A 27,926-nucleotide genomic window follows, 5' to 3' on the forward strand; every position below is an offset into this window, starting at 1 on the left:
TCCACGGAGGAACCTGACTTAAGAGCATGCTTTGACACAGTCCAGCAATGAATTATTAACTCCAGCAGAAGCCGCAAAGCGTCAGCTAGGAGCAAACATGAGCTTTCTATGATGATTAACCAGGATGCAATTATCAATGCTCCTGCTTTTCACAAAATGTCTCCAAATTCCACATCATATAAAGTCCAAAAGGCACCACACAGCACTGCACATCCACATGCGTGAAAGCAGAAACAATTCTGTGCTTTTACCGTTTTTTTCTTCAGGGTTATAGTACTAGCTGTGAGTGGTCTGAGAGACAGCAATTATACGTGGACTTGCAACACTAATAGAAGAGTCATATATGCAGAACCAAGTCCATATTTTTAATTTCCACAGCAATTCAACCCATCTTGGACTGGATAAAACACAGTCACAAACTTGCCTGCAGATTCAGAACCATCCTTGGCCATGTTACATCACATAGCACAAGCTGCTTGCAGCTTAGGGCCTGACTGGGCACATAGAAGCAGCTGTGGCTCCCAGCCTGCTCACCAATAGTAGACAGATGAAGATAGATGCATTCACCCCTTATGATGATGAATGCTACACAAAAGGGCAGCCCAGCCTCCTGAAATACATGGGCCCACTCTGCCTGCTTGGTGTAAAATATGGGGCTCCAGCAGCATTCCCACATTTAGGAAGAACAACTCACTCAATTCTCTACCAGCTCTGAAGAAAGTGGCACTAGAACTGCTGGCCAGCATGGAAAATGAACACCCACAAGCACATAGGTTAAAGTGAACAACAGTAGTTGTATGGCTGCTTTGTAAAAACATCCTTGCATTTCTCATAGTGAAAGTACAACTGAAATCAGTATTGGCATCTCAGCGGGCTTAATTAGAAGTCAGGTCTACTCTATTCAGGTCTTTGTATGTGCTCATTACTTTAATATCCAAGGGCCTTCCAGTCGTGCATTAAGTGACATGACTAACATCTGTCACTGTTGTTTGTTCTCTTCTCCATTTCCTGGAGGAGTGGAAACACAGATCAGAATATCCAGAGACTGGGAAGGGAGATTCCTTCAGCCCTGGCTCACACAGAGCATGACCATGTCTGCTTGGTTAATGGTTTTATATCATAGTCATCAGCAGAATGATTAAGCAGCTAGACATATTAAAACCACCAGATCTCCTCCCAGCAGCATTTCCATGAAGGATTGACATGATTGGAAGACAAACAAAAATCTGTCCTTTGTGGACCAAATTAAGTCATCTGGAGTTTCATCATTTCATTTCTCTGCCTGAATCTCCTTGCCTTGTCGTCTTACATTAGATAATGCTGAGGATACAACTTCCAGCAGAGGAAATAAAAGCGTCCATCTGTTGAATTTGACTTAAAGGGACAACAAAGGTATGAACAGCTTATCCTAACACAAAACACAAATCTTAAAAGCTAGAGAGGTTTCACCTGGCTATCAAAACTAGAAGACAGTAATTACTACTTTTGTACTCACATGCCTTTCACTTTTCACAATGATTATCCATCTATATATCTCTATCTTTCTGATGCTGAAAGTACTTATGTCACCATTTCTTCCAGTAATTCTTTGCAAAGACACTGTGAGGACACTGAGATAGCTAGAGAATGGGAAGAGCTAGAAGGAAAAGAAATGTGAGTGATCGAATCTTAGACTCAAGATGAAGGATTGGCAATGCTATATGTCATAAGGTCAGCTAGCTGGAGTTGGGCAGATGCTTCTAGTAAAAGCAAATGCCTAGAGAAAGGTCAAACTCAAGAATATAAACTTGGTAGAGACTGGGAAACAATGGGCGGCAGGGGACGAGACTCACCACCACCTTCTCCTCATTTGTCCATCCAAACCTTCAAAACTGAAGGCAACAGAAGCCCACTGGAACTGAGTCACCAGCTGTTAGATCAGAAGAAAAGCAAGGACTCGTTCCAGGCGAGTGAGGGGAATGCACAGAGCTTTCATTTAATGCAATGTGCATAGCCATACAAAATGGGGATTAGTCTTTCACAAAAAAAGAACAACCTTTTCAAGTGTATAGATAAAGAGACTCTCAGGAAGGGACAGAGGCTGACTCAGAAAACTATTAAAAGGACAAAGTGACTTTCAAATAGAGGTCACTAGTTCAAACATGAACTAGATCAGTAGTGGCCAAGACTAAAGCATCTAAAGACTGATTAGGGGTGTAAACAAAAATGTCTTGTTAATCTTCCTTTAGCTCCTGCTACACAGGAGCCCATACTGCAAGATCTATGCAGAAAGCAATGCAGAATTTAGTTTTTGTCCAGCCCCAGAGGAACAGCCAGAGCTTACGTGGGTACCCAGAAACAAAGTGCCTGTCCCTAGTCAGTGCAGGAGTGAGACAGGCAGTGCTCCATTTGCTTAAAATGGCTAAGTTATTCATTCTGGTTATGATACTCTACCACAGTGTGCTTACATCTTTGCTGGTGGATACATATTATCAGATATTGCACTGAACAACACCCACACAGCAGCTATAAACAAGCATTAAGATCACACTGCAGGTTTCCGATACTATTTTGTCCAAGAATCTTCCTGTGAAAATACTTTGCTGATTCACTAATATCATACAACTTATATATTCATGAAAAACAGACCACCAAATGTCATTTATCCTTTCCCCCAACACAGCTCAGAAGAGGCTGCAGTTATCCCTAGAGATCTTGCAGCACTGCAGACTCAGATGTGTATTATGAGAAGCCTTACTGCAGAACATCCTTCCAGAGGACACCCAAAGAGGGCAGACAGGATTCCAAAACATACATTTCAGTAATGAAAAGCAGTAAACACACAATATTTACCACTCAGGAGGTACTTCCAGTAATGCAGCTACTTTAACTTTGGTCATCAAGCACAACTTGGGTGTCTCCTGTCTACCTTCACAGGGAATCACAGCTCTAACACCACACCATGCTGTGAAACACAGACATCCAGTGAAGCACTATCCTCCTCACTACTACTGGGCACTGTAACTCAGGTTGCGGGGGGGGCTGTGTCAAACCACTGTATTTACAGGTGGGGTTGTGTCAAATCATTCTTCATCTACTATTAAGCAAACACTTCCTTATGGAACTGCAATTTAAGCAGCACAGTCATCACTACATACATCAATGCATACTTATATATAAAAATATCTGTTGCTACTCAATTATGATATAGCCTATTATTCATGTACTATTACTGAACTAGGATCCTGCACATAACATTAATTCCTGTGTCTATTTATTGGAAGCAAGAACATGCTGGAGGCAAATATATAGAAGACTTGATTTCCTTTTTAAAGAAAACTTTTATTAATGTTTATTCCAAACAAGATCCTCCAGCTGCTGAAGTTTAATACCACCCAAAATTCATTTTCCCTAGGGTCCTCCATTATCAGCAAGGGCCTTTCTTGCAAGATGAATCTTTCAAGAGATTTTCTTTGCTATCCAATTTGGGAGACTTAGGCGTTCAGCATTCAAGGAATGCAAGCAAATCCTGCCCCTACCAGGCCTTCTGGGGCATCTATTAATTTAACCTCCTGCAGAGAGGGAATTTATCATCTCTTCCTATTGCTAGTATCTAAAAAAGTAGAACAGAACGACTTAAATTGGCATTGCAATTATTTAAAGTCTATAGATAGTTGTTACCACAGTGTTAATGAAATTGCTATATGGTAATGTCCTTTCTTTCCTACCTTTTAAAGCTGAACTCTGAATAGGTCAGGTAAGCTGGGACCATGCCATGTAAGAGTCCAGGGAAAGTGAGTACAAATGATTAGACATTATATTGTACTCCACACAAAGATGAGCTGAAAATCTGAAGTAGCTTGTTATGTTCTCTCTTTGCACACTTGGTATGAAAGAGAAGAGACTAATTTCCAAACTGCTTCATCATCTGTCACCCAAACTCAAAATTTTGAAAAAATCACCATGAAATTTCACAGTAATTGAATGGATATGAACTGCATAGGGGAAAAAAAAAACAAACTTGAAAGCTTTTTTCCATCATCTTTGTATGTTTTGGAAAAATGGTGAACAATAGTGATGGCCACTTCTGCATAGAAGTATCAGATTTGGCAGACCATTGAAACAGTGATGGAGAAAGTCAGATCACTGGAGAAACAATCAATAATCCCAAGATATGCCATGGCAGATAAAAAGTCAGTTTTAACACATATACCAGCACAAGCTTCATCTTGATAATACCATTCAGACTGGTATTTGCTCAGAGATGGAGCAATTTCAACAACTTCCAGTGAGAGAAAAACTTGGGGTTTTTTTTGCAATAGTATTGTAATAATTTATTTTAAAGTGGTGGACTCTTAATAGGAAAAACCCTACCTTACAAAACTTCTATAATGGAAAGCTGAAATGACAGGAAAAGGACTCTATCAAATCCTGACTATAAGTCTAAGTGAGAGAGATCAAATAACACTCAATACAGTAGCCAGAGGGCAAACTCTTGGTTCCTCACCTTTTGTCAAGTATTTCCCCATATACTTGGAAGTGCAGAAAGCTGTTTTGGTCTCCCTTAATTTCCAGTACTTCTAGCCACAGTGAAGTATTTACTATTTCTGTAATTACTGGTTTTCAGCAGGCTGAAACAAACGGCAAAACTACCTGACAGAACCAGATAGCTGAAAATGTCATTTACCACCTAAAGAGTGGCCATTCCACCACACAAGCCCATAGAAATATATAAACCAACACAAGCTTAATCTTTTTTGGTTTGTGAAGGTTTGTGTTTTATAAAAGGGAGAGATGGCTCCTGAAGGATCCCTGGTTACCTGTGCCACAACAATTAGAAAGGAAAACCTTGGGTAAAGAAAGGCTTCTGGCTCACCACAGTGGCAAGTGATTTCACAGCAATTAAAGGTTCCACCCCATCTACCTTATCAATACATGAAAGTCACCCCAATTATCAGGACAGCTGCTTTCTACAGGATTATTCATGTGCAACAGCAACAGCATCAGGCCTTCCTGTCCAAAACCTGATGTGGTCTTTTCTATAAGCTGGACAACTGGCCATCGGCAGCATGAGCCTGAGACTCAAGCAGAAGGGACTAAGAAGAACACTGACCATTAATCCACACTGGGAAGCATCCCAGGAACTGAGCACAGATTACTGATGGTGCTGCAGGGAGGAGAGGGCATGGCCCTCCTCACATCTGGAGAAGCATTACACAGTGACCACAACAGGCATATTTTTATGAGAAATGCTACTAACATGCAACACACTTGTGAAGCTATACAAAAAAACTTTCCCCTGGAAAAAACAGTAACTAGTTTAAAAATGAATAAATTAGAGCATCCTTTAATGTCTGTTAGTGGCTCGGCAAATGTCAAAGATCAAAGGGGAAAAATAACAAGAGGCACAAACCTCAGAACATGAGGATTTCTGTCAGCCTCCCTCTGCCTTCTTTTCAGTGTCTCCTGCTTCTGAGCTTCAATTCAGTATGTGAAGTTTAACAAAAACAAAACAAGGAAACTCAGAACTTGCCTATTTATCCTTTTTTTTAAAATCCAAACCACATTAGTACTTTTAGATAGACAAATTATATTATAAATGTAGAATTTCAATATTCTGGCACCAAGCCACATTTTAATGGGCATTCAAACCCTAACTAAGGAAATGGCTGTGCATTAAGCCTATCAATAAGTCAACAATCAATACTTCAGTACTGCAGTAAAAATACAATGCACCCTTTATAACTGCCACTGGCCTCATCCTTCTTTGTCAAGCTCAGTTCCCAATAAAAAAAAATAAGGGTCCTGAAGTAAGAAATTAAGCACACACTACTTCACAGTCATTATCATTTATCTTAACGTCTGGACTGAACTGGTCTTCTGATCTGTATAGATTTTTGTTTTTTAAAACTGTGTTCTGACAGGGCAGAATAGCCAGGAATAAAAAGGACAGAAGTTCAGACACAAAATTAATCAAGCAGGTCAACAGGTAAGAGCAGCAAAATAAAGAAACCACAAAAAGCAAAGTCCCAAGCAACAGCAAATTAGGAGCTGGTTCCAACTTATCTCCAAAAAGCATCTCAGTCAAAAGAAAACAAAAAAAAAAAAAATCCCATCAAAGCATACTAATATTTGTGTTTTAATCCAATTCATAGATTTTAATTGCCTGCACAACACCAGCCCTGCATAATCCCTCGACATCCCTCCTTATCAGTTTGATCAAATGAAGCCAAAGGCAGCCTCTGCAGAACCTGAGTTTTGGACACCCTCTGGAAAGCGTAACCATCAGCTCATATTGCTCTGCAATAGAACAAATGCTTTAAAATTTTAGTTAACTCTGGCTTCAGCACCACGGCCATAATGCTGAGACACTACTATATTTCTTGACAGTGGAAAAAACCCACAGTTTCTGGATGCTTGGAGCAGCTGTGTATGTCTGCAGAAAGGTTCAGGGTACGCTTTACAGGAAGAAACGGTGGCAGACATTGATCCAATCCTGTGAAATGTGAATGCAAAAACAGGAGGACAAACCAAACCAATTGATCATTTTTATCTCCACAGCCTGGTAAGCTCAGTACTGAAATGGAACTTCATCATGGAATGGCTAAGCCAGCCTAATAGCTTGTGTAAACAAGCCAACTGAATTCTCCATTTTCTTCTCTGAGTCCGCAAATACACAGAGGGAAACAGAATGATTGTTTCAGGAATCCCTCCACACATCCCTCACATTTATTTGCTAAAACCATCTTGCATCCCTGGGGTTTCAGCTATAAACAAGCACAGAGCATGGTTGGGAATTTGGAAAGACTTTCTGCTGATATTTTGAAGTCAGGACATCTGCATCTTGAGGTTGAGCTCTGCAGAAGCAGCCAAGGTGGCAAGCCAGGCAGGCGAGGGGCAGGAATACCCAAGTCCTCACAGACCATGGAGCAGTTGCCAGCGCACAATGCAAGTTCAGGAGCAGGGTGTGTGCCCAGCAATAGCCTAGGCCAGACCTCTGACTATTATTAGGTTTTGCTACTTCAGCTCACTCCCTCTACATCAGGCACATCCCAAAGAATCCATCTCAGGCGAGAGTCACCGCACTACTACATACTGCTGCATAAAATGATTCTATTGGGTAGCAGGCAGTAGCTGTATTGACCGAAGTTGTAGCCTACAACTCTAAACTGTCAGCTTAAAGGGTTTTTGCATGGCCACAATCCCAGCTCACAGCAGCAGCTAAAAGCAGTCTTCGTTCAATTTCAACTCGGAGAAGCTGAAGATCTCCAGAGCAGAGTGGTGACAGCCACTGCTGCTGTCAATGACAAAAGGGTAGTTTCAGCAGAGCTGCCAGTGGACAGGTGTTTGTAGCACAGCTTCAGTTTCTTGTGGGCAGAGGAGCTCTGCTGACAGTCTGTACCACAGGGGCAGCCAGGCTCTTTAGCACTGCCAAACTAGAAAACTACCGATGGAAAGAAACAGCCTTATTTTTCACAAGGTCTAAGGGAGCGAAAGTTGGAGGCCAGTTAAATGTTGCCCAATAGTGATCAGGATTGTGGACAATAAAGAAATCTGAGAAAATAGCAAAAAGGAAAAGATCCACATAAGCTTCCACTACAGAATCTCACAATCTTGTGAGAGTCAGTGGTAAATGCAACTTTCAATTCTCAGCTGAAGAAACTGATACATAGGAAGGCATTTCTTGGACTCAAAGTCAAGCATAAAAATCATTACAAAAATTGGATCAAAATCCAGCTTTCCCAATTTCCTGCAATGAAAAGCAGCTGCCACAGAAGGCCATTTTCTAAGCAAATATATGCATCAGGGGGTGCCAGTCAGGCAAGGATCCAAAAATTCAAGGGTCAGGTGCTATTCAATATTTGAATCAGTACAATAAAACACTGCATAAATATTTAAACTGGCACTCTTGCTCCAAAATACTCTTGGAATGTATTTCAGCCACTTGCTTTCAAAGTTTATAACTGACATTCTCTTCTTTCTTCTGTCCTGTGGAACCTCTGAAAAAAAACTCCATTCCCTGTTCATCCACAACACATCTGACAGCAGTTTGCTGAATGTGCTGCTTTCATCCAGCAAGTACAAATAGATAAATCTCAAGTGCTGAAATCCTATATCATAGGCTCTTTATGAGCTCTTGTTCTAAATCCATCCTCAGTTTCCCTGAAAAACCCAAACGAAAAACCAAAACCTGAACAGCTTAAAAAACAAATTGCAACACTCTGAAAAATTAACTGTGAAAGACACAAAAAGACCTTTTCTTTAGTTGCACGTGGTAGAGACTACCTTACTGCATGTGTTTTCCATAAAACAGAGAGGTAGAGGATACTAGTCATGATAGTTTTCAATTTATCACTCTGAAACTTCAGTTAGGAAAAAGATGAGATCAGCAAGCCATTGCCTTTGACACTAGAAAGAGCCTCACTAATGGGAAGGCACAGCCTGCAGCAGCATGGACAACCAGATTGTAACTCCTGCACCAGGTGCAGTACAACAGTAAGTCCAGCAAAAGCCATTTGCATTTTAAGCTGTGGCCATCCTTCTCCTCCTTCAGCATCTGACCTTCCAGTTTCAAAGTTTCCATGTTTTGTCTGGATGACCACAACCATCCAGGACACTTGCCACAAGAGAAACACTGGTTTGCAAACGCCCAGTAAAGGGCGTGTTCCTTCCTGTGGATGACACCAACCAGGGGTGCTGAAGGCAAAAGGATCCACCTCAGAGATCTGCATAAAATCAAATTATTTAGAAACTCCTTCAAGATGAACCTTCTCTGAATCCACAGGGGCACTTCCCACATGCAACATGTTCTGCTGAGCTGTCTCTGCAACATGAGTCTTTGAATTGCGCTTCCCACCTTCTCTCTGAATATGTGGCTTCAAGCAACATTTGTTGCCAGGATGCATTGCTAATACATAATATATTGGCTGGAAATTAGTATTTCATCTCAGAGAGAGAAAATGTTACAGCAGCTTCTTCAGAGGCAATGCATGCTGAAGAGTTTGAGGAAGAAATTTTCTAAGACAAACAGAGCAAACTTACAACTAAAAGACAGATCTAGTGGAGACAAACAACTAAATTCTGCCCTCTAAGACAAACGGCAGATTCAACCCCCTGAAGGAAGGAGATCTGTTCTGCTATTCTGCTGCAGAAGAATGTTATTTCTCAAAGTTTAGCTTTGGGTATTTATTATAGAAATAATTTCTGACTGATGAGCAAGACTTGCTTCTCTTTTCCTGGTGATGCTTTACAAAAGCCATTCAACTTCTGGCATTCCTGGGGATACATGGACTCATATGTAATGTTTCCTCCCCAAATCCAGCATCCCTAAATATCAGCAAGAACTATCCAGCCTTCAAAAACCTCAGTCTCTTTTCTCACAGCCCTGCTGACTGGCGGACCCAGCATACAACAGGAGGCAGGAAGACCTGCAGATTCCCAGCTGCCTTCTGACAGCTTTCAAGAGACACAGTGTTAACACCCCTTACATCCTGGAAAGATTTCCCTGAGAGAAAATGTCAAAGCAAGGCAAAAGCAAATAGAGTAAATCAGAGGAAATAAGGAAAAAGGAAGAGAAAGCTAACAATTCTGCTATAGTGACTAACAGGGATATAACTGAGTGACAAGTCACCATCATCTCTCAGCCAAAGATTTCAGTTGATGGGAATCCTTTCCAGCTCAGCTTCCCCTGCTCCAGCAACAAGCCAAAGGAGGTGTCCCCCTTGAGTGCTTATTTTCATAATTCATTAAAAAAAAAAAAAAAAAAAAAAAAAACAAACCCAAAAATTTTCCTCAGACAAAGAAAACAAAAAAACAAGAGGACATTAGAAAGGGCAGAGAATAAGGCATCTAGGAGTATGATACCACAGACAAACAACAAAATATTTAGCATAACTTTAGCTAATTATGCACAGCAATGTCATATACTTTACCTTACCAGGAAATATGAAGCCAAAACATAAACCTCAAGTAAAACAACAAAACAAAAATAAGAGAAGTGATATTGATTCACTGTATCTGTTGAGTAATCAACATTCTTACCATTAGCAATGAGCTGCAAATTTTCTGGATAAGCCATTTTTAACCTTGGAAAAATTAAATCAAGATAGAGGGGGACAAATAGAAATACAGCAGGGTTAGATCTGTGAGAAACAAATGAAAAACCAGAGTACAGAGTTCAAATGTGTAATTCCACAGCAAGATGGATCTCTGCATTCAGCTTCCAGCATTTAGCTTTCACTACAAGTTAAAGATGGTCACAGTCTCATTTAGTCAAAACAATGGCTAGTCTTTTGACTACTGCTCTAGCACTTATTTCACATTCATTAAAACCTTCAGGATTTTCTATCTACTTAACAGACAGAGTAAAAGGATTTGAATATGCTGTTTTCTGCTACAAGCCTTGGGGCAGGAAAGAAATAATGAATGTTTCAGAGTTACTGTATGGTAACCATAGCAGGCAAAATCAATTACTGTTCAGAGGATCTGGAGATAACACACAGGTTTTATCATCTATTTGAAACGTGGTTTGTGGTTTTTTTCCTCCCCCATTCTCTTCAGAAATTTCTTTTCTCATACACTAGAATCTGGCCCAAAGAATCCTACTCACTTGTGTTTAGAGATAAGGATTTGTCATGATACTGTACAGTATTCCCACCTATGCACTCCCATTTATCTGACATTAAGAGCAAATCCCTCACAGATTACTACTTCTGCCCTTCACACTGAGTTTGGCTACACCAAACATCATTATCAGAAAAACCAAACAAACTGGTGTTATCAACAACAGTGTGTCAGCTGGACAGACACCCTCAAAAGAGAAACTGCAGGACACACTCAAGGAATTGTCAGAAGCACGTGACATGGTCTGGGAACACTTGGGATGAGTAACATTAAAAAAAGGAACCAAGTAAGAGCTGGTACTTTAAGTGAAGTGTTCTAGAAAGGGCAGGTCTTGAAATCCAGTTGGTACAGGTCTGAACAAAAGGAAACAATGTCTATTTAAAGGATGCCAAGCTCAAAACCAATAAAAGGAAATAAATTTTAACATAATCTGTAATTGGATTGTGGAGTTTACTGCCACAGGAAGATGGCAAAGCCAAAGCCATAATGGGATTAAGAACTGACTCAGTACGTATATAGATATTGACAGTACCTAGAGCTGAGTTTAACACTGAAATTGTGGAAAAAAATATTATTCCTTGTGCTTCAGGATAACCAGTCTCTAACCACTATGGAACAAGGTGAAGCCTAAAAAAGCAAGTTGATATCCCCTTTGTCCGTGTTTCTCCTCTGAGTTACCTGGTGCTGAACAGAAGCATGTAAAGGCAACCAAACAGATGTGTCCCAAATACAATCTAAGAAATCAACCATGACAACTTTACTATCAGCTAATCCCATATCCCTGAATCAATCCTAGGATAGCCAACTGAAAGATTCAAAAAGTTTAATAAAGTTTAATAAAGCTGCTGAAACTGAAACTAAGCACTGAGGTGTTTACCTTTCCTCACTGATCAGCCTTTGAACAGCACTTGTGTGACACTGGCAAACCCTCCCTCTGCTCCCTCAAAAACACCACATGTGACAAAACCTCTCTCCCCCTTCCCCCTCCATCCCACAGAAGACACTGAAGATAACACATAGTCCAGAAATTTATGCTCAAAAAGTCCAGAAAGACTTCCACTGCAGTCACACCACCTAGCAACATATTTCATTCCTCTATTAAGTTATTTTAAAACTAAATCTCTCCAACCTTCTCCAAGCCATTTTTACCAAGCAACAATCAAGCATGCTGTTGCAATTCATTTAAAAGATGCTTTGTTAGCTGTGGCTCATAATGATGCATAAGCATTTTGGTACCTCTGTGGAGCACCATGCATCTTACATGCTTGCTGAGATACAAATAATGGAATTGTATAGAAAATTTCCAGCTTATCTCCTTAAGCTTCTTTCAGTCATTTCCACATGCATGAAAAACCAAGGAGACATCTCACAATAACTGCTTTTTGTTTGAGCAGGGTAATATTTTAGCTCAAAGTAAACAAAATGCTATTTTTCACCCAAAATAGTGTCAAAGCAGAGACTAGAGTAAAGTGCTAGGAGGAGGTAATACATGAATTCAGAGCAGAAAAGAAAAGAGCATGACCACAACTGGAGTAAGAAAGAAAAAAAAGAGAGCGGAAGAAAGATGAGAAATACAGGACAGGAAAGAAAACAGGGGACAGTGAGAACAGAAGTTTTTCCAAAAATCTAAATAAGCTAGACAAAAGTATGCATCCTTAGTTTTACCTCAAAAGGCTGCAACTTTCTTTCAGGAACATATGTTGGCAGGAATAAGAATTTCATTTTGACCTCAAAAAAAAAAAAAGTTAACAAACATCCCTGCACACAACCCAAACACTTCTTCCGCAAACTGCCAAATTTTCAGACTGTTGTTTTGTATGGGGAAGCTTAAATACATCCACAGTTTGATGCCCAGTCACTGATAAACAGTTGTCACACTTAGTGACTGTTTCAAACCAAAGCTTGATAATGCCTAGGATTAAGATTTTGGATGTGGAGTCAAACTGACGAATTATGACAGGGGAGAGGAGGGCATGCACAACAATATACCTGTGGCCTTTCCTAGGCTGCCAAATTACACAAATGGTTCAGTAATAAACCCCACTGGAATTCATCAGTCCAGCAACACTTTCAAGAGGCTTGAGTAAATGAGGGGGGCTTGAGAGGAGGGGAGGGAGTTAAGAGCTGCAGCAGCTGCTGCTTTTCCTAATAGATTTGATGAACTGCCTCACTGGAAACAGAATGTCCAGGGTTTTATGCTGTTTGTGAACACAGGAGTTCAGCAAGAGAGTCTGGCCCACTCACAATGCAGATTTCCCCTGTGGAAGAGTGATTTGCTCACAGCACCATGAGGGATGAATGAGAAAAATGGTCAAGACAATGCTCATGTAATAAAGACTAGCAAAAAAAGCCTACAGAAACAACAGCTCAGGAGAAAGTTAAAAACTTCATCTCTCTTATAGATCAGCTCCAAGCCCCTCTTGTCTCATTTCAGACAAGTTTGCTGCAGATCAAAATTCTTTTCTTCCTACTGCACTTGGGAAACTTCTGAAAGAGAGGAGAAAGAAACTGAAGTGTTAAAAAGCCATATTGATTTAAATAGGTAAATGTTAATTTTTCAATTCCACACCTATGGCTTAACTCCATTAACCCACTGCAACACTGGGACTGAAAGCTCCTGCAGAGAGTGAGAAGTCCCCTCAACAAAACCTCTGTATGGCTGTGAGCAGGGCTTCCCAAAGCCAGGAGCTTCCATTTCCAATTTCCACAGAGGCACTAGAAGGTCATCCCAAGGTCCACTAAGAAAACTGGATTGCTTTAAAAATAAATATGTAAAAAATAATTACTCTTCCCCTCCAAATTATGGTCTTATACTGCTACCATACAAAATGCTGTTCATGTATTAGAAATCTCATTTATCTTCCTGGTAATTTTTGACAACTTTTTTTTTTTTTTCCTTAAATGCAACATCTATGAACCAGGTTCACTTCTGCGTATAATCGGTTCCACTTTGAAATTCCAGCACAGCCCTGCAAATCTTTCATTTCAGAGCTATAATAAAGGTACTGGAAAACTCCAAATCCTCTCCTGTAAGGTCTATGCATCATTTGTAATGATTTAAAAAACATTACAAAACATAACAGGAGTTATGCTTTGCAAAAGCTACATTTGAGCCTCAAATAAATAAATAAAACCATTTTTTTAATCCAAATAAGTGCTCTATCACATGATTAGAGGAAGGGGCAAATTGCCAGGTTGCATCTCAGCATTGCTTCTTCTCACCAATCTGTATAAACAGAGTTGAAACCATTCTACTAAATTTTTCCTGCACCATGAAAACACCAATTCCAACAGTTCATTTGCACATGCTGAGCACACACAGCCTAGGTCAGTAGCCAATACAAGCCCTCAGCAAGCACTAAATTAATGGGACAGCATGACACTAAGAGGTACCACACTGCCAGAAATTACATCCTCCTGGTCAGATGCAACACAGATCCTGGAAGTCATTAATGATCCCACAGTACTTGCAACAGTAACATTGCTACAAGCAGGGCGTTGGTGAAATTCTGCCTCAGATCCTCACACCCAGGTTGGCTCCTGAGTTCCAGCTATGAAAGGATCCAGCACTGCTACCAAGAGAAGTGGAGATGTCTACACCTCAGCACAGGAGAGGCTGTATTTTGGATATGTGACATCCAAACTGTCTTTATATACTGTATTTGCTCCTTCACAGGAATACAAGTTAACATTCAATTAGAAATTGGAACCATTTTCAAACAAGGGCAGAGCCACATGGCAAAAGAAGAAAAACAGGGTAGGGGGAATGAAGTCAAGCATTATGACTCAAAATCTGTTATGTTTAAAGATGTTTGAAGTATCTGTTACAAAAACACTTATTAAAAGTTTACAGTTGTCCTGATTTGAGATGCAAAGAACGTATCTGGATTAAACAGACAGGAAATGTGAAATGTGCCAGGACATAGCAAATTTAAATAGATCAATAAATAAAGCTACTAGAAGCAGTTCCCAATTTTTCCATCTCATGACCTTGCATTAGCATAAAGTTCTGAACTATCTTTTCTACCCTCTTATTTACCCACAATGAAAGAGAAAGGCAGATCATGTATCTTCTCTCCCTGTTCCCAACCCCTCAAGGTTAGGAATTCATCATCAGAACCATGATGAACTGGAAGATCACCACATAACTACTCCAATTAGCATGCAACCAAGCAAATAAACAAAATTTAAAATAATTCACTATCAGAATATTTACTGAATGACTGTAATTTGGCCAACTAATGAAACATCTGAGTATTCTACTATTCTATTAAAGGCACCATGGTTTGGGTTTTTTGGGGATATACATATTTAATTTTAAGGTTAATAAAGCCAGGGTCATTTAAAACTGCACTAAACCATGCCACTAAAGCAGTAACGAAAACTAGAGAAAATTGTAAATTACAAACATGAGGGAGAAAGTGACAAGCAAAAAAAAAAAAAAAAAATCCCAATGTTTTGGGCTTTTTTTCCTCTAGTGTTAGTCACTCACCTACCTAGCACCAAAACAAAGGGGGTGTTTTGGTTTTGTTGAGTTTTCTTCCTTTTAACTTAAAACCAAAACAGACCCCAAAACTCCATTCTGGCTATAAAATAGAGGAGCCTGAATTCTTAAACCTCAGTCACATCCCAACCTAAACACAGCTTGGTACTTCCCAGGGCATCCTTTAACCAGCACAGGCCTTGGGAGGCTCTGGGCCAGCCTGTCCCATCAGAGGGGCCCTGGGAGGCTGTCAGTGTCAGGGAGGTGGCAGACAGGACACTGATCCCCTGGCTGCTTTGCCAGGCCTGTGAGCTGCCCCAGCCATGTCAGCCAGCAGAGAGCACAAGCAGGCTGAAGGAGACATCAAACACAGCAGAGATGAGCTGAGTAAGTTTCTGTAATTTATATTTCCAAGGTCCACAATCCTTGGCTCCATTTGCTGCATGTCAAAATACTCATTCATTCCTCACCACTGCTTTCTTTAATTGTGTGCAAACTGCTTCCGGCCACATTTAATTACCAGGATATTTATAGTCTTGATTTACACACCTAAACATGTACATTAAGGCTAAAATCCTGAATGCAATCAGTGAGACAGCCTAGGCAAAGAAGAAAGCAGGGTTTGATACCAGATGCACTAGTTAAGGGAGGACTAAAAAATTACTTCTAAGAACCTTTGAAGAGAGGCATTTTTGGAGCCAAACATTTTTATAGTTTTTAAAGAATTCCCAACTATGATCAGAAATAGTAATTTTCAGTTGGACTGCAGGAATGCAAAGAAACCAACAGCTAATGACCAACCCTAAAAAAAAACCAAGGTCAAAGGTTGTCCTCTTGCATTCACCACCATGGCTCTGCAATGGTTAAAAGGTCCACACAGCTGTGCTGGCATCATTGATTAGGGTGAAAAGGAAGTGACAGAAAAATGAAGCCACCTTAATTTCAAGCTCCATTAGAACTGAAGGACTTGGGGGCGGGGGGAGAAATCAATGTCTGGCAAATGAGAAAGGACAAAATCTGCAAAAGGAAAAATGCATTTTCAAGCTAAGCTAATGCAAACAATGGATGGTGAACAGCACTTGAGGTTGGCCCTTTAAGGTTGTGTCAGCATTTCCATTTATAAACTCTGATTTTAGTCACACTCTAGTAGATTACCACAGGCTTTGCTATTATTCTAGCAGATACCACAAAGTATATCACAAATGGTAACATAAAATAGCAATAAGAGCTCAATTGTTGAATAATGCACCCTTGCAGTACCTGATGTCAGAGTAAGAATTTTTAAATTACGAGTCATACACATACATACATACACACAAACAGAACACACAGGGCTGGGGAGAGCATCCTGGGACCCAGATTCTATGAGCACTAAAGCAGAAGTTAAAGCTACCTTTGATACAAAACCTATTTACAGTACTTTGAAAAGCTTCAAAATACCCCAGATACTTTATTTCACTCTGTCTCTCATGCCACTCAGAGGGATTTCAGTCTAACCCTCTGCCCTCATTTAGATAAAAGCTCTTATTTCTGTATCTGGGCCTCCAGAGAGCTACTCAGTCAATACTCTGAATATCCACACCCAGAAATCAAGAGCAAACCCTAGTAGGCAACCTTTCATTTCAGTTGTGCCTAGGTCAGAAGGCCAAGGTGAAACTTGTACAAATGAGATCATTCAACAAAATTTTCCTTCAGTGTAATGGAGCTAGGCCTTCACCTCAAACTTTCTAAGCAGATAAGCAATGCATGCAAGGAGAGCTTATGTCTCCTTCTAGCATTCATTTCACAAATCTGCACAGAGCTGGACTGAGCCAGAAAAATGAGAGCAAAGCCATCTTTTAAATTACCACCATGACCCTGGGCTTTTATTTTTCAAAACAAGCATAAAGGGGTCCAAATCTAGGATCATGCCCAGTGACATGTTCAAAATAAAAAGCCCATAGTAAAGCATAACATACATTGTAACAGTCAAATGGTCTTAGTTGCTAGATCAGGGCCTGATTCACTCCTGCCAACTCCTACCTGGTACCCCAAAAATCAGTTTGAAAGAGCAGCACTGAATCTCTGACCTCCACACATAAACCAAACAGCACAAGTGCTGGGGCCAGGTCCCACCTCTCACCTTACAATAGCACAGCCTCCCCACAGTTTTGGCATGATTCCTCCTCTGGCTGCCATTACTGCAACCTGAGAGAGGATCTGCCATGACAGTACTCATTGAAGAGGACATCATAGTTTGCATCTTTGGAAGAGTGAAGAAATACCTTTTCTGAACAGAATGGCAATGTTATGTTTATATTCCTATAACCCATCTTTGGGATACAGATTTGCATGATCTAGCCTCTCCTTGGATTTTTAAAAGCCAAAACAAAACAAACAAAAAGACCCAAGCACATAAATACATGCTGAATATGATATCAACAAGCACTTTACTAATACATTCAGTTTTGAAAAGATTTTGACAAAATAGGGCATTTTGACAATTTAGAAAAATCTTGATCTTTATAAACTCCTGCTATAAGAATTATTGTAAAATGGATTTACTGTGAGAAGTGCTTGCTGTTCTGTATGCAATTTAAAAACATAAACTTTGAAATGAGAGAGGAAAAATACAAATTCTTATAATTTAATGGCAAGCCTAGAATCTTTTACATAATCTTCCCGGCCTACTGCTCTAGTGGGAGACATTTCCTGGACTCACAACCCTTTTATGTGCAAGCAATCTACATTTTACAACTGATAAATAATTCAGATAATTAATTGAGCTGCAATTTGGTGCACTTTTTAGTCAGCACTATAGAGTACCATTTAAAGAGACTCTGTACAGAAAGTCCCTCCTGCTTGTTAACCCAAGCTGAGACTTCTATTAAGGTTAATTCCTAGATTCTCTTAGCACTTTCTGAGAGTCTTGCACCAGCATCCTGGGACTTCATGCCCTAGGATGCTCCCCTCTAATTTTTCTTGCTGTTTTACTCTCTCCATAACAAATAGGGTATTTCCTGGCATTCTCCTTCTGCAGCGCTGATTGCCATCATTTGAGAGATTGGATTCTAGCGTATCTCTCTGTGCTGGCCTCCCACAGGCTGCTAGAACAGACTGCAATGGAAGAAGGAACAGAGACAATAAATAAATGCTTTAAGTAAGAATGAAGGGAAAGCTCAAGCAAACTGCCAGAGAAATCTCTAGATGCAAAGGAGTGACGTAGGAACACATGGCAGAAAGTCTGAAGAGTATTTTCATGCTGTAAGAGCTTCGCTAGAATTTAAAAGTCAGCAGAACCCTAAAATTCAAACAATAAAGATTTAATTATATTTGTAGCCGGCACACAACTGCAACAGTCAGCAAAGGCTATGCATTAGGTCTGTGCCTCTGGCACAAGTGCCCATATCCACCACCCTCTCCTTGCAGTGGTGCACAGAGGCTGCACCAATGCAGCCCCACCACCTCTGCAAAGAGGACACAGACCTCCAGTCTCAGGTGCTCACCCCCAAAAAATCTCTTTGGGAAATGATGCTAAGTAATGATGTAAAGTATTTATGAACAGATACATGCTCAAACTAAAGATTAAGGGACAGATATGAGGAACCACACAGACAAGAATAATTGAAGTGTTAAAGAATCTACAAATGACAAGTTTCAGATGGGGTCTCAGGTTAAATAAACTTACTGCAAACTACACAGGGTTGTGAGTGTGTGTTGAGCATGAGGAAAAGACAGGTCTGAGGAAGGACAGTTGAGCCTACAACAAACACAAACACAACACAACACATCTGAAGAAGGCTTAAGAAAGAATCTAGGAACAAGGATGAGAAATCCCAACAATCATCAGGAGGTGTAAGAAAAAGTAACATAGAAAAAAAACTTTTGTAGCACATCTTCATCTAAAGCATCAAATAATTTTAAGACCTTCTTGATTAACAGAGGTAATTAGAGGACTATCCGCCGTGTTTAACACAAAGGTCCTCTTACATGACTAACAAAAACTTAATAAAAACTGTTCTAAAAGAGTTGATGACTGTATACCAGAACCTACAGATAGGTACAGAGAGTTGTCCCTCGTCTATGCAAGTAACTTTCAGGTACAGACCACAGCCAGACAGCTTGAGATGTGACTGCAAATATCCTCAGAGCAGAGGATGATGTTCTGCACCTATTAACTGCAAAAACAAGCAAGGACAAAACATTTAAAACTGACACTCGGCTCACGTGCCTCCAAGATGATCTGGAGTACCTTACCATCCTTCCCCTTGCAAATCACTTTTAGCTAATTGACTATGAATGTTTTCTGCACATGACCTGCAAAAAAAATGTAAGACTCAAAGCATACAATATTAGGCCTCAGAGATGAGTTGCTGAAGTGATCAGTGATTAAATCACTAGTGTTAATCATGATTCAACACAGCAAACATGGAACTTTGATTTAAATTATTGATTTTAATCCTGTTTCTCATTTGTACTTTTTAGCTGTTTTCCTGAAGAAAGCACGGAATTGCATTGGCTGATTTGGCCATCTAAACACAATGATTTGCAACTAACCACTGATTTTAAGTTAAATTTGGAGCTTCTCCTGAACAGGAGGATACATTCAAATATTGACAAGGGCAACTAAAAAAAGGTACTAGAGATAAGAAAACATATCAAGATCACTGCCAGAATATACCAGAATCATCATTTCAAATAAGGCCTTGAGATCTGGTATAATTAAGAAAGAAGAAAAATCTTCATATTTTAGTTAGGTAACCAGCAATAATATAAAATATGATTATTATGCAATCACATCCATTTTCTCATGAGCCACAAATCTCAGCTCCAAAGAGTCAAGTGCTCTACTACTTCTGGGCTTGAGAATCTACAATACAATTCTTCTTAAAACAGAAAAGAAAAACTGGAGAAATCAAAGAATTAACAGCAGTAGTAAAAAAAAAAAAAAAAAAAAGAAAGAAAAACAAAGAAGAGGCAAGAGTTGTTGAAAAAAATCTAGACAGAATGAGGTCAAGAAAGACACATACCAAGTTTAACATCACCAATTAGAAAGACAACAACATCAGAAATCGGGGCAAAGGGATAAAATGAGAAAAGACAGAAAGTGAACAACGCCAGTGGTTTAGAGCTCTCACTCTATGATCAAGCAACATATAAAGCCTCCAGAGAGTACTAATCTTTAGTGAAAGAGAGGCCTTAGAAAACTGGGCTTAAATAAGACTGCCTGAAGACAGGAGACCACAGGGCTCCTAACACTAGCATGAAATTCAGCTAAGGGCCCTGCACCCAAAATGGATGGCACCAAATGCAAAACTAAAACGTACATTAGATAAATGGGGTAATTTCACCTGCCTCACTTCCCCTCCTGAAGTTAAGTAGTTTAGCATACTACTTCTGCAAAAAAAGAAAGAAGAGCTTACCACTCTTCTGACCCTCATAAGCGAGCCATCTGCCAGAAAGGAGAGAAAAGATGAACTTCAAAATGATTAATTTTGTAATTCAGACTGTTACCTTCAATGCAACCCACAACACCAATTCCACTACTAGCTCTTAACTGAGTAATGAATATTGCAGGTTTCATCGTGAAGATATCCTACAAGGGCAGGCAATGATCAGAAAGCAAAATTAGATGGGTCACAATAATTTCTAAGACACCCAGAGAAAATTTACAGGAAACTTGTTTACAGGATAAAATCATCTGGTAAAGCATTTGAACCACAGCAAATTTAGTCCATCACCAAGACAAGGTTATGACATCTGTGATACAGTGAAAGAAAAAAGCTATACTCACCTCTTTTGATTGTTGACTTAAATGCCCTCTATTCCAACACGTCAAAATTGCCTCAAAAGTGGTTCCATGTGTTTTTCCAATCAGACATAAAAAAGGTTTCAAAACTATGAGAGAGGTGCCCCTGAACAATTTAGGCTTGCAAGGCCAACAGAGACAGGTCCACAAAGGGAGTATGTACCTAGTTCCTCTTGACTTCAGCAAGAATCTGGAACTTAAAATACTTCTGTTATCTTGGTACTTAATGCTGCTTCTCATGGCTAACTCAAACATCTTTCAGCATTGAAAGCAGCATCTCCCCTCTATACTTCCTCTAGCCAGTGAATTAAATAGAGAGCAAGATGATCTCCACAGAAGCCTTAGAACAGCTCTGCACCACAACACAGGAAGGGCAGCGGCAAGGGCAGTATAATTCGTATGTCAGAAATTTCCCTACCTGGATGTCAGTGTCCTTCACAGGTTCAAGAGGCTCAAATGTAGTGGCTGCACTTAGACTCTCGAGTCTCTGAGAAATGTGGGATATATCAAGCCCTCTAGACCCAAGAAGAACCGATCTATAAGGAAGAAATTGTACAGATATGAAATTAGTATTGAACAGACAGAACTCTAAACCCAGACTCATTGCCAATATTTAGGTCACGTACAGACAGCGCCACATACAGACAGTGCTCCCAGACATGTTACAAGAACTGCAAAGAACCAAACTCTGAACAGCCCTACGTGTCTATGCAAACACCTCAGCCCTGCTGAAGTCTTTCTGCTGTTCCACTGCAGTGCTGCACAGGTGCCAAATCCTTCCAAACAGAAAAAAACGTAGACTGTGTTGGTAAACATCAAGCAGCAGCAGCAACAAGGTACTGCACTTTTTAGCTTTAGCATCCAAAATCAAGAATAGTAGCTCATCAGATAAACCCTTCAAATATCCTGTTGTTTTTTTGGAAGCAGGAGAAAGGTTGGAAGTTAAAAAAAAAGGAACACAAACTTTACAGTCATTCTGTTGTCATCTTATTGCAGGGGTTCCATACTGTTGTCTCCTTATCACAAAAGTTCCATACCTTCTTGGTGTTTTCTCCTGGGCTGCTCCTCAGAGCACTGACTCTTTCCTCTTCACAAAGCACCCAGTAGTTACAGCAATGGCCTGCAAAAGTCAGGCCTGCTCCTAATCTTTGATAACTGGCCCAGCTGCAACTCCTTAGGGGTAAGATTACTTTCTACACTATCTTCATTTTCTTATATTTTATCCCCCTACATCATTCTATTTCTCCCAGCAGGGCTCCCCCCGTGCTGGACACCAAACCCCTGTGCAGAGTCTCCAGGGCCAGCGCTCCATACTTACGCCTTGACGTCGGCGGTCTCCTGGGAGGTGCGGGTCAGGGTGCGGGAGCGCAGGCGCTCCCCGGCCTGCTGGATCTCCTGCAGGTTGCGTTCCACGTGCGGCAGCTCCGAGATCCCCTCTGTCTCGGCTGCCAGCTGCTCTGCCTGCTGCAGCAGCTCTCCAAAGCCGTCCGTGTCCATCTCGACTGCAGGTTTCCCTCGAGACGCACAGAAACCTTCAGGGGAAAAGGGAAAATTCTTGCTCAGGTATAAACAGTTTCTATGCTTGTGGGGTCACAGACAGACCAGCAAGAGCAGGTCTTCTCAAACAGGATATACTGTCTGTCCTCCCCAGGCATTAAACATCAAGGAAATCTTTTCAAGTGGTCTCAGAGAGTTTTCCCTTGCAAGACTACAGTCCATAGACCTGTCAGAAGTGGGATGCAGACGTCATATCACAGTTCATATTTTGCCTTAAAACAAAGGAGGGTGAAAGGAGAGAAGTCCCTGTGAAGAATTTGATGTTAATTTCACTATAAACTACTTGCATACACACATGAATAGATTGCTTGGAGAGCTGGACTCCGTGATCCCCATGGGTTTCTTCCCATTCTATGATTCTATATTCCTATCTATTATGAAGAAAGATGCATACATGTGCAAGCACAGGAATATATGTGGGCTGAAAACACACATAAACATGAAGATAAATTAGCAGCAAAACAGTTGAGCTATACATGCACATAGACAGCCATAACTTGCTGGCTGTTAAAATGTGTTGCTCCATATGTCATTAACCCCCAGCCAAAAAAAGTAAGTTCATGTTCTTCCAGTTTAGAAGAGCTGTGTCTAAATTCAATGCCTGCAGGAAGTTTTAGCTGTGTGAGAATTTGTTGCATTGACTCAGTGACAGAATAATTAAAGAAGCTAAAGCACAAGGCAAGGGCTGTAACAGAAGATGCATTAAATGCATCATGCAGCTCCAAATTCAGAATGAAGCCTGTTATTTTTACAGAAAGGACAAAAGCATACATGCTTGGTATCACTATGGGAAAAGACATGTAGCTGCAATGGTGTCCACTTTAACAAAATATGAAACCCAAAACCTCAATTTCACACACCAAATCATGGTTTGCAGCTAAACCAGCTACAAGAAATAAGCACCAGGCAACTCTGTAAAGCCACAGAAGATCACAGAAATCTGTGGTGCTGAATGGTACCACAGAGATGGAAATCTTCAGTACAGTCCCTCTCTCATACCTTTTGCACCCAAACCCAGAGGGCCTGGGATGAAATAAGAGAAACCAGATGTCAAGCATTAACTCCAACTGTTTATCATTTATTAAAAAATAAAATCAGTGAACACTATCTGGTTCAAGGAAGCCCCCTAAGAAGAAAACAGGGATTTTTACAAATCAATAGCTTGCAATTCAAGTATTTCTTTGTACTCCTCCACCATACCAAAGCAATTTTACAGTAGAATTTGAACGTTCCTCATGGTCTCACAGTCTTACCACCATTCCCAAGTACTACTACCAGCAGCAGTAGCAGCACTCTCCTCTGTCTGGACAAATGATTTAAAAGCACTGCATGATGATTCATTCAGACATATGCAGTTTGAGAGAGAAATCCTCCTGCCTGGGTGCCAGGACAAACCCTAACAGCAGCATCCAGGAATGGAGAATTTCACAACACACTTCAGGAAAGCTGGGGGAGGGAATGATTGTATTTGCAATGACTTGTTAATCAGGTGAGATAGCAGAGACCGGATCTGTTTGAACACATCAGTGTGCCACGGAGATGGAGTGAACGGGGAGGAGGAGGGTGGAAATAAGCAGTTTCATGCCCTGCAATGCAGTACAGAACATCTTCCCAGTGTTTACTTGCAATAACTCAGATGCACCCCTGCCAGGAACAGCTTCTGTTGGCAGACACTGACCAGAACAGCCACACTCCTGCATGTTCAAAGACTGATGAGATCCTCCAGGAGCAGTGGCTGTGAGAGCAACACAGACATCAGCTTGATTTGATCCGATCTGGTTCACTTCCTCTTTTCATTACCAAGATAAAAAGCTGGGAGCTTAAGAAGCACCAACTTCTCAGACTGCTGAAACCAAAAGCACGAAAAATCAGTGCTACAGAACTGCACCAAAACCTGCACTTTTTACCTGCACACACCCTGTTAATTACCATGTAAGGTCTGTCACATAAGTTTGCCTGTGTAGGACAACTGCAGCAACTCTGTGAGACTGAACCCCATTCAGCAAATATGGAATAAACTGATTATTTTGGAGCAAGTTAAAGTACCTGTGCTTATAATCAAGCACTGGAAGCAACATAAAACTCAGAGAGTCAACGCTAAACAGCTTTTTCTAAGTGACAGAATTCAAACATTTAGACTGAATATTCATATATTCATAACAGCACAAACAACTTTGTCTCCACCCTGACAGAATTTACTGCATTTAAGAGTCTGCAGACTGACTCTTCATGCTGCTGTGCAAGATGGAAACTGCTTCCACAGCAACGAGCACAGTGAGGGCAGATTTTCATGTCTGGCTGGGGAAGGAGCAACAACCAATACCTAAGAGAAAGAAAATGCTTCAGAAATTGTATTAACTTCAGTGAAACCACATTGACCTTGGGCTAAAAGCCAGGACTGAAAAAGCTCTTCTGTAAAACTACTTTGATGACTTATCAATAGAAGTTGCTGCATTAGACCACAATTCCATTAAACCCCAGTTTAATTTCCCCAACATTTAGAACCACACATAAGCACTATATATTGTATAGACTAAGTTTGAGCCACAAAGAAAACAGAAAAGATGACAGGTTTCTTAAGTATATTCAGACTGATTATAGTCGATAATTTCTTACCTAAAACCCACTAAAAACTCCTCAAGAGCACTACAGTGCTAGCTTAGGAAGAAAACTGTAACTATTCTACTCCAAATACGGCCATGATGAACATTTTACTGTACTTGATTCAGAAATACACAAAACTGAAATACTCCAACGCATGTGCAAGTATCTGCTGTACTTCACACATTGAAAGGGTTTGTGTCAACTAAACAATTAACTCTGAGAAACAGTAAAAAAAATGACAGTTTTCCAGTGCTCTGGGAAAAAGAAAGGAAGAAGATGTCACAGGAGAAGGAAAGCCTCACCCACTACATTCAGAGTAGCTGATGAAGCAAGAATTCCACAAGTTGCAAAAGATTCTTCAAAACAGGAGAGAAAAAGGAAGAAATCCAGTGTTGGCTTCCCAAAGAGGCTCCCACCTCAAAGTGCTCAAGAGACCCAGTCTGGATGAGTCAGGATCAGCTTCTTGTGGAAAGAAAACACAAGAGCACAAGTAGTAAGAGCAAGCCAGCAATACTCTACTTCCTACAGCCAAGATCTGAGTAAAAAGTGCTTTTTTGACAGCCTCCAAGGCTGGGCTGCTACAGAGAGTGGAGCAGCTTCTGTGTACTAAGCTAAATATGAATAAGTAAAAGGTCCATTTTGCAGGCCTGGGGAATTCTGTCTGAGCAGCAGCAGTAATACCCAGCTCCCACATGGCACATGGCATAAGCAGATATCCAGACATTTCAGAGAACAAGTCAGCAATGTAATCTCTGTGTTACACACAGAGGAAGTGACTGAGAAACACAGAGATAATAATCAAAGAGCAGGTGGACAATTGTACAACCCAAATATCTGCTGCACACTTTCAGCACACCATCCCCTTGTCCCTAAAACACAATAATGTTTATCAAACCTAACGGGGAAAGCTTCCACACCCTAACTACACTAAACCCAGATAAAATCACAACAGGCCACCTTAAAAATACCTAAAAGCTTCAGCCTGTATTGGTACCCCATCTGGTACAACAGCCTGCTCCTCCTGCAACAAAAGGCAGATGCCGGAAAATCCTGAATAGATCACACAACAACCTTTGAAACAATAATCTTGTTTCTTCTACCACTGATCCATTAATGCTCCTCTGCCTCCTACAGAAAGGCTTTCAGTCCTGCATATTTTCTTCTTCATCTCATTTGTAGGTAGATAGGTGAAAGTCCAATCTTCTTATGGTCCCAGAGAGCCCTTACAGTAGGCATGTTGAACAAAAATTTTTTTTTCAAAGTTTTAAAGGCAGTAACATTGGGTTACGTGTACTTGCACTGTAAGAAAGGACAAGGAAGGGCACACAACACTTGTCTACACTCTTCTTTATTTAAAGTGGACCTGAAGAGTAGGCATTTGAAGTGATTTCTACCAAAACACACTAGCACACATTTGTCAACACTTCCTTTTATCTGCTATAAATTCCCCATCATGGTCTCAAGTCCCCACTCCTCTGAATTAATTGACTCAGCTATTAGTTTTGCCATATTACCATGTTCCCTCTTTTCCAAAAACTTAGCCTTTATTTTGAGCACTCAACTGAGCAGGGGAATAACTTGTACAGAGTGGCAAACTGACCTTCATTAGATGGAGCATCTGGTTCATTATTTTGAGTTCCTTACATGAAAACTCATATCCTCCACCCCCCACTGAACTTCCCGTCATAGCTGCACCACAGAAACTTTATGGATTTAGATGACAGAATCAGATACATTCTTCCATGCAATATTACGCTTTTTCTATTTGTAAGTTTTCCCAAGGAATAGGAAAACTTTTTAAGACACAACATAAGTGAAATAGCACTAAAGCACACAGGAACTGGTGTCCCTGGCTCACTATCATCTTAGCTCTCCATGCCATAATTACTGTCCCCAGACCAGCATGACCAAATTGCAGAAGAGAAGCAGTCCTTCTTTGCACCTGGACTTTAATTCCAGCTCTTCCACTCACTGTTCATACATTCTTCCAGTATCTGAAGGGGTCCTACAGCAAAACCAGAGTGGGACTCATTGTCAGAACTGTAGTTATAGGACAAGGAGTAATAGATAAACATTGAAAGAGGGGAAATTTAGGAAGACATTCTTTACTGTGAGGGTGATGAGGCACTGGCACACCTTGCCCTGGGAGGCTGTGACTGTCCCATCCCTGCCAGTGTTCATCATGCCAGGCTGGATAATGCCTTGAGCAACCTGGTCTAACAGAAGGAATCCCTGCCCACGGTAGCAGGGATGGAACTAGATAAGCTTTGAAGTCCCTTCCAACCCCTTAACATTCTATGAATTCCTAGGAACCAACCAGCAAACCCACGGTGGGGAAGAACAACCCCCACGCACAGAACTCGAAAGAGACACCAAGTCACACACATACACAAACCCGTTCTCCGGAAACCTTCGCAAACTTCTGCTTCCTGAAGCACCAACACTGCGCTTCGGTCAAACACTAAACTCCCCTTCTACAGCCAGGCTCGGCGCTGCCGACCAGCACAAAACCCCGCTGGGAAGAACAGACTCCTCCTGGCGCACCCTCAGCCGGCCCCGCTGCCTCAGCGCGGGTTATTGACAGCGGCAGCTTCGGGGAGCCCCGGCAGGGCCCACGAGGAGGCCCGGAGCGCTCCCGGCCAGCCTCCCGCCGCAGCGGCCTGCACGGGCCACAGAGGAAGCCATGGGCGGGGGACAGCTGCCGGGAGCTCCGGATGCGGGGAGAAGCAGGCAGCGAGTACCGGAGGCGGGGAAGAAGCGGGGGGAAAAGGCGGAGGGACGCAGAACCCCGGCCCGCCCGTACGGCGCCCTCACCTCACCGGCGCTCCGCGCCGCCCGCCGCGCCCGCCGTGCTCGCGCCGCGCACCCCCATTGGCTGTCCGCTCGCCCTTT

At 41.1% G+C, this 27,926-nt stretch overlaps 1 protein-coding gene across 1 annotated transcript in view; it reads right to left on the reverse strand.

The window, feature by feature from the left end:
* The window catches only part of NUP93 (nucleoporin 93), a 76,413-nt gene extending 48,502 nt beyond the window's left edge, over window positions 1-27,911 (reverse strand). The window contains exons 1-3 of the mRNA XM_084215114.1: window positions 27,849-27,911; window positions 22,192-22,405; window positions 21,292-21,409 (exon numbers count right to left, since the gene is read on the reverse strand). Coding sequence (XP_084071240.1) covers window positions 21,292-21,409; window positions 22,192-22,370 — 297 coding nt within the window. The 5' untranslated portion in view covers window positions 22,371-22,405; window positions 27,849-27,911. The remainder of the gene's footprint in view (window positions 1-21,291; window positions 21,410-22,191; window positions 22,406-27,848) is intronic.
* Window positions 27,912-27,926: the final 15 nt, after the last annotated feature.

The sequence above is a fragment of the Fringilla coelebs genome, assembly GCF_963513975.1.
Source record: "Fringilla coelebs genome assembly, chromosome: 14".
In the NCBI taxonomy this organism is placed as follows: domain Eukaryota; kingdom Metazoa; phylum Chordata; class Aves; order Passeriformes; family Fringillidae; genus Fringilla; species Fringilla coelebs.